At 69.5% G+C, this 7,221-nt stretch overlaps 1 protein-coding gene across 2 annotated transcripts; it reads right to left on the reverse strand.

Moving 5' to 3' along the window:
• Positions 1–66: 66 nt before the first annotated feature.
• On the reverse strand, positions 67–5,504 carry RUNDC3A (RUN domain containing 3A). 2 transcript variants are annotated; one of them, XM_063403714.1, is made up of 11 exons: positions 5,287–5,504; positions 3,684–3,799; positions 3,404–3,537; positions 2,843–2,928; positions 2,180–2,269; positions 2,012–2,092; positions 1,736–1,901; positions 1,355–1,512; positions 1,056–1,193; positions 830–936; positions 67–605 (listed from the first exon to the last, which is right to left on the reverse strand). In XM_063403714.1, exons 1-11 carry the CDS (start codon positions 5,391–5,393, stop codon positions 463–465), a joined length of 1,326 nt encoding a protein of 441 aa, XP_063259784.1. In that variant the 5' UTR covers positions 5,394–5,504; the 3' UTR covers positions 67–462. The 2 variants fall into 2 exon arrangements, with proteins under 2 accessions (XP_063259784.1, XP_063259783.1); XM_063403713.1 differs by having other exon boundaries at positions 1,056–1,245.
• Positions 5,505–7,221: the final 1,717 nt, after the last annotated feature.

Raw genomic sequence — 7,221 nt, forward strand, 5'->3', positions numbered from 1 at the left:
GGGGAGGATGGGGAGGAAGGGGGGAAGAAGAGTCCTCCCCCTGCTGTGGGGATGATGCTGCCGCAGGGCAGGGGGCTGGGGGAGGCCAGGCAGGCGCAGCCCGGGTGGGCACCAGGGGCTGGGCAGGACGGACAGTGCCGGACCCTCACCCCGGGAAGGGGCCTGGCCCTGACCCCCCCTGCTCCCTGCAGCTGTCACCCGCAGTGTCCCCCCGCCGTGGCACGGTTCACACCCCGTGCCCAGCTCGCCTGGCTCTCACTCCTGCATCCCCCATCCCAACAGGTCCGTGTCTCCAGCCGGGGCAGGGCGGCGCGGCCGGGGGGTCTCAAGATGGGGAGGGGGCTGCCCGTCCCCGCCTCCCCGGTGGGATCAGCGAGCCCCTCCGTGGTCCCGGGGCGGCGAGGGGCCGAACTCAGTCCTGTGGCTCCGCGCTGGGCCGGGCGGGGGGCGGCGCGGGGGCTCTCAGCTGGGGCTGCGGGTCGGGCTGGCTTCCGTGCTGTCGCTCACCAGGCACTCGTTGGACTTGAGGCTGGCCAGGGACTTGCAGCTGGGCAGGGAGGCCAGGGAGCCGCAGAGCCCCAGCATGGAGGGCGTGGGGTCCTTCCCTGTGGGCAGAGAGGGGCGTCACCGGCGGCTCGGCCTCGTGTGCCAGCCCTGCCACCCCGGGGGGACAGCGACCACCTCTCCAGGGGCCACCGGGGTGTCCCTGCACTGCTGGGGCAGCACCCAAACCCCGAGGAGGGGCTGCTGGTGGGTCTGGACACCCGGGTGCTCGTGGGGAGATGTGCCGAGCCCCGGGGGCACCCTGTGGTGGGCGGGGGGCTCTTACCCAGGGGCCCCCAGGGCTCCCCTTCGCGCTTGCCCTCGCCCAGGCGCTGCGAGTCGGAGCTGAGGCTGTTCTCGGCCGAGAGCTGGTCGGTGCTGACGAAGCTGTGCCTGCAGAGGGACAGCTCTGAGCCCCCGGGGCTGGCACGGCCCTTCTGTCCCTCCCACCCCCGTGTCCCCCGGGGCAGGGCAGGGTGCCTTGGCAGGTCTCTGCCCCCAGGTGAGGTTACCTTCTGTAGAGTTTGCTGTCTGAGCCGCTCTCGTTGCCATTGAGGGTCCCCAGGGAGGGCCACTGGTTGACCAGGGGTGTCACCATCTCCTTGGAGAGCTGGGCCAGCTGAGGGTTCTCGCAGGGGATCAGCCCCGTCCTGCAGCAAAGGCGGGTGCTCAGAACCCGGGGCAGCCGCCAGGGCCGGGGACCTGCCAGGTGACACGGCCCAGGGGCGTGTGGGGCGCTGGGGAGCACCCAGGGCCTGCAGGGCACCCTGGGGTCCCCCGAGCCCTCCAGTGACAGTGGGTCCCCACTCACAGCTGCTCCTGCAGCTCCAGGATGACGCCCTCCAGCTCCCTCTTCTCCAGCTGGTTCTGCACCATCACCTCCTCCAGCCGGAGCTTCAGCCGCTTGTTCTCCGCCTCCAGGTCCTTCAGCTGCGACTCCCGCAGCCGCACCAGCTCCTCCAGGTACCCCTGTGGGAGGCCACCGTCAGTGGTGCCCCGCTGCCACCACCCCCAGTGTCCCCAGTGCCATCCAGAGTGACAAGGAGCAGGCTGAGTCACCGCAGCAGCAGCAGGATGAGGGGCCCAGGGCACCAGCAGGCTGTGGGAGCGGGGATGCAGAGGGGGAGATGCCCCAGGCCGGAGCATCCTGGGGAAGTTGATGCCCTGACAGCCCCATCCTGGCTCCCGGTACCTTTTGGGCATAAACAATGCGGAATTTCTGCTCCATCTTGCGCCACTTGTTGTACCAGCTGTCCTCGTCGGTGACCAGGGGCAGGTAGGGGTGCTCAGGTGAGCTGTCCTCGCTCGTGCTGCTCTCCACACTGCCCCGCTCCTCCTCCTCACTCAGGTAGTCATAGCTGGGGGGTTGGGGGCTCAGCAGGGGCTGTCGCGTGTTCGGGGAGCCCCATCGTGGTGCTGGGGGAGAGACGGGGGGTCCCCACCCCAGGGAGGTCACCCCAGCTCCTACCTCTGCGTGAACTTCAGGTAGGGCGTGTAGTCAATGACCACGGGCGTTTTACCATCCATCACCTCTCCCTTCAGGCAGAAGCTGGGCAGGGGCGGGGGCAGAAGGAGCAGAAGGTCAGGAAACCCCGGGGTTGTCAGCCCCGTGTCCCACTGTGTCACCTGCCCCTACCTGAAGTCGATGGCGCTGAGCCCGATGAGCATCCCCGTGAGCACCGTGGACTCCTCCCGCAGCATGATGGCCCCGTCGTCGTAAAACCGCCTGCGGGGAGGCACAGGGCTGGATGTGCCCCCCCAGCACCCCAAAACCCAGCCCAGCACCCCAAAACCCAGCCCGGCACCCCAAAACCCACCCCAGCACCCCGAAACCCACCCCAGCACCCCGAAACCCAGCCTGGCACCCTGGAATCCACCCCAGCACCCTGAAACCCAGCCCAGCACCCCGAAACCGACCCCAGCACCCCAAAACCCACCCCAGCACCCCGAAACTCACCCCAGCACCCCGAAACCGACCCCAGCACCCCGAAACTCACCCCAGCACCCCGAAACTCACCCCAGCACCCCAAAACCCACCCCAGCACCCCAAAACCCACTCCAGCACCCCGAAACTCACCCCAGCACCCCGAAACCCACTCCAGCACCCCGAAACCCACCCCAGCACCCCGAAACCCAGCCCGGCACCCTGAAACCCAGCCAGGCACCCCGAAACCCACCCCAGCACCCCAAAACCCACTCCAGCACCCCGAAACCCACCCCAGCACCCTGGAACTAACCCCAGCACACCCACACACCCTCGGTGCAGGGTGGACGTGGCCAGCAGGGCGGGGGTGCTCACCTGGTGGTCCGAGTGTCCCGCAGGGCCGTGGAGATGTACTCGGACATTCTCTTCTCCATCAGCGCCACGCGGATCCAGGCCCGGCCCTGCGGGCACCGGGCAGCCCTGAGGATGGGGCTGCCACGGGTGCCCCCACCTCTGCCCCCCACACTCCCACCCACCCCAGCACTCCGGACACCAGCACCGGAGTCCCCACACAGGAGCGGCTTTCAGGCCCTTTTTGGCACCGTGGGGACCCCCAGGTGCTGCTGTGTCCCGTGGGGCCCCGGGATGTGGGATGGAGCTGCAGGGGGCAGGGGGCACACAGCAGTGGGGATGGGATGGGATGGGATGGGATGGGATGGGATGGGATGGGATGGGATGGGATGGGATGGGATGGGATGGGATGGGATGGGATGGGATGGGATGGGATGGGATGGGATGGGATGGGATGGGATGGGATGGGGTGGGAATGTAGATGGGTCCCATGTACCAGGGTTAGGGTGGAGTGAATGGAAACAGGGGCAGGCACAGAAATGGGGATGGGGACAGGGACAGGGACAGGAGCGGTGCCTTCCTGACCTTGGCCCTTGAGGTGCTGATGTTCTCCATGTTCTCGATGCTGCTGACGCAGTTGTTGGGGACCTTGCTGCAGGCCAGGCGGATGTAATCCCAAAACCCGCGCTGTCCATCGGAGCTGAACCAGCTGACAGGGCCTGCGGGCACCCAGGGCTGCGCTCGGGGGCTGCTGCGCCAGCACAGCCCCTCCAGCAGGGCTGGAGACGCTTCCTGGGGCCGGCACGTGCACCCCCATCCACCGAGGGACACGGGGGGACAGGGACACTCCTGGGGCCGCCCTGACCTTTGAAGCGGTGGCTGAGGATCTGCTCGAGGATGGCAGCGAAGTTCACAAACTCCTCGGAGGAGTCGTCGATGGGATCCGCCGTGTACTTCTCCAGAAGGGTCTTCACCGAGAACCTGGCCAGGGATGGGTGTCACAGCTGGGAGGGGACATCCCCCAGCAGCCACCTCCCAGCCCCGGGCACAGCCAGCGCCACGGCAAAGCGCTTTTCCAGCCCTTGGCTCCCGCTCCCGGCAGCGGGGAGAGGGCGTCGGGCCAGGCCGGGCCTCGGTGACCCCCCTGTCCCCGCGTCCCCAGGGACCCCGAGGGGCGGCCGCTGCTCCCCGCTGTGCGAGTGGCCAGGAAGGGCGAACAAAGGCCCCTTCCTCCCCGGCCGTGCGCGGGCGGTGATGGCTTCCCCTTCCGCAGCCGCTCGTGCTCGGGGCGCAGCCACGCCGAGGACAGGGCCCGGCAGGCCGGGGGGACGGGCAGGTGTTTGCAGGGGGCATCGCCTGAGGGGTCTGTGGGTCAAGGCTGCCCGGGGGACCCCCGTGACAGCGGGGGAGGCTGTCTGGAGGTGCCCCACGGCTCAGCAGTGAGCGCTGGAGCACCACGGTGCAGATCCAGAGGGTCCCCATGCCGTGACAAGGGGGTCTTTGGATGCCCCATGGCTTGGCAGGGAGGTCCATTGGGTCCCCGTGTTCTGACAGTGGGGTCTGGAGGTGTCCCCTGCCACGGTGAGGAGCCCTGGGGTCCCCAGGCCCCAGCACGAGGCCCTGGGGGTCCCTGCCCAGGCCCTGGTACCTGCCCCACCCCCCCAGCCCTGGGCCAGGCTCCAGCACTCCCAGCACCAGCAGCCCCTCACCAGGGCCCCGGGGATGTCACCCCCGCCTCGCACCCGGCAGGAGCTCCCAGAGCCCCCCACCCCGTCCCTGCACCCCATCCCTGCCCCCCCACCCCGTCCCTGCCCCCCGTCCCTGCCCCCCCATCCCGGTCCAGCCGGGAGTCTCCATGACAACGCTCATCCTCCATCCTTCATCCCCCATCCCCGCCGCTCCGGGGCCCTGACGTCACTTCCTGGGCCCCCGCCCGCTTGGGGGTCCCCAACCCCAGCCCCCCCCGCACCCCGCTGCCCCCAGCACCCCCTCCCCTCCCCCTCCCCTCCCCCCAACATCCCCAGTGGCCCCCGACACCCGCGCGCTGCCCGCCTCCATGTTGTCACTGTGTCCCCAGGCCCCCGTCTCCCCCTCCGGGATCCCCCCCAGCCCCTGTAGGTCCCCGCAGCCCCCCCGGAACCCCCCGGAACCCCCTGGAACCCCCCGGAGCCCCCCGCAGCCCCGGCCCCACCGCCCGAGGCCCCGCGGCCCCGCGCCCCCCTCCCCCGCGCCCCCATCCTTCTCCTCCCCGCTCCAAATCTGAATTTCCCCCCTCAAAAAGCGACTGCAGCAATAACAAATCCCCCCAAAGGGCGAAGGGGCGGCGGGGGGGAGGGATGAACCCCCCACCCTCCTCCCCACCGCCCCCCTCCCCGCCCCCATCTCCTCCATCCCCACCGCCGGTGGTCGCTTCTCCCTCCCCCGCTCCCTCCCCCCGGTTTTGGGGTGCCCCCGCGCCGGCCCCGCACCTGCAGACCGTGATGAGGTTTTTCCTCTCCACGGCGACGTTCCTGGAGGAAGCCTTCTTGGAGGAGAGCCCCAGAGCCATGGCAGCCGGCACCCAGCCCGCTTCCATGCAGCGGCCCAGCGCCGCGGCCGCGGGCGATGCCCCTTCCCCCGTGGGGACCCCCCCACGCCGCGCCGGCTGCGCTCCGCGGTGCCCGCGCCACGGGCAGTGCGCCGCCCCCCCCGGGATGCTCTCCCCGCCCCCGGCCCCCCAAATCTCTCTCCGGGGGATGCGGGGGGGAGGGTGAGGAGGGGAGGGCCGGAGTCCCCCGGGGGTCCCCGCCCGTCCCTCCCGACAGGACGTGCCGCTGGTGGGGACCCCGTGGGTAAAGCCCCGGGGAGGGGCAGCCCCAGCCCCGGCGTTTGGGGGGTTCCTTTGCCCACCCCGGGCTCAGATCTGCACCCCCCGCCTTGCCCTGCCTTGGTCCCCGTTTTGGGGGGCTGAGCGTCACCCCCTGCGCGGGGTCTGGGGGGGGCGAGGGACCACTGAGCGGGATGGGCGGGGGCGGGGTGGGGGACAGCCCCTCCCCCCGCGTTTTGCACTGTGCCTCAGTTTACCCGCTGTTGTGACAGAGAAATCGGGAAGGGGCGGGCTGGCGAATCCCACAGCACCCACGTAAACCTCCAGAGCCCCCAAATAAATCAGAGTCACCCTCAGCACACAGACGGGGACATGTCCCACCCCCCTGTGCCACACACCCCCCTGCCCCTGCCAAGGGGGCCTCAGCCGAGAGAACCCCGCTGGGACAGGTGGGCACCGTGTGGGAGGGACCCCCAAAATCCCCGCGGCGGTGCAGGGAGGGGAGCCCCCGGCAGGGCCCCGATAAGGCCGGGGCGTTATCGGGACACCCAGGCCCAGCACCCCCTGCACCCCTGAGGCTGCCAGCGGGTCCCCAAAATGAGCAGAGTCCCCAGCCCGGGGGGGCCTCAGGCTGCTCTGGCACGGTGGGGACAGCGCCGGTGTCACCTCTGCCGGGGGGACCCTGAGGGAGTGCCCAGTGCTGGGGCTGGTGTGGACTGTGTGTGTATAAGTGTGAGTGTGTGTGCACAGTGTGCATGTGTGTGTGCACAGATGTGTGTGTGTGCACAGATGTGTGTGTATGCACAGGTGCGTGTGTATGCACAAGTGTGTGTGTATGCACAAGTGTGTGTGTGTGTGTGTGTGTGTGCAAGGCTCACCCTCTCACCCCTGCCCTGGGATCTGGGACTGTGATTTTGGGGCTGAGATCCTTCTAGAAGGGCTGTAATTGCAGAGACACACGAGTGTGTGTGCACACACGTCCAGGGGTGTGCACACACGTCCAGGGGTGTGCACACACGTCCAGGGGTGTGCACACACGTCCAGGGGTGTGCACACACACACAGGGACGCGCTCCCCTCACACACCTGTGCCCACAGGTGTGCACTAATGCAGGTGCAGCACCCCCTCCTCCCCAGCATCCCAGCCCTCTCCAGGGCACTCCAGTGGCACCAGTGCCACGGACACCCCAGTGGCACCAGTGCCAGGGACACCCCAGTGGCACCAGTGCCAGGGACACCCCGTCCTGCCCGCGCCTCCTCCCGGGAACCTCCCCAGGAACCCCCTTTTTTTTTTTTCATTTTTTTTTAAAGAGAACACCCCAACCCCGCGGAAAGGGGAGGGGGGGACAACCGGGGGGATCCCGGGGATTCCCTGCAGGGAATCCCGGAGGTAAACAAGGCTGGGGGGCCGGGGGGGCGGCGGGAGCGGGGCTGGGGAGCCGGGCTGGGCGAGGGCCGGGCGGGCAGCGGGGCCGGGCGGGGCCGGGCCCGGCGCCCCGCAGATGTTGCACCCCGATAACCTTGTTTTTACGGGGGGCCCGGGGGGGCCGGGTGAGCCCGAGGGGGGCAAGATTAGGGAGGTGAGCGTGACTCAGGCA

Source organism: Prinia subflava, chromosome 8 (genome assembly GCF_021018805.1).
Source record: "Prinia subflava isolate CZ2003 ecotype Zambia chromosome 8, Cam_Psub_1.2, whole genome shotgun sequence".
In the NCBI taxonomy this organism is placed as follows: domain Eukaryota; kingdom Metazoa; phylum Chordata; class Aves; order Passeriformes; family Cisticolidae; genus Prinia; species Prinia subflava.

Coding starts and splice junctions, on each gene's coding strand:
- RUNDC3A (XM_063403713.1), bottom strand. CDS start 5,393: ATGGAAGCGGGCTGGGTGCCGGCTGCCATGGCTCTGGGGCTCTCCTCC. Junction 3,538..3,683: donor CCTCAGCCACCGCTTCAAAG/GTCAGGGCGGCC, acceptor GGGTGCCCGCAG/GCCCTGTCAGCTGGTTCAGC. Junction 606..829: donor GGAGCCCTGGGGGCCCCTGG/GTAAGAGCCCCC, acceptor CTCTGCCCACAG/GGAAGGACCCCACGCCCTCC.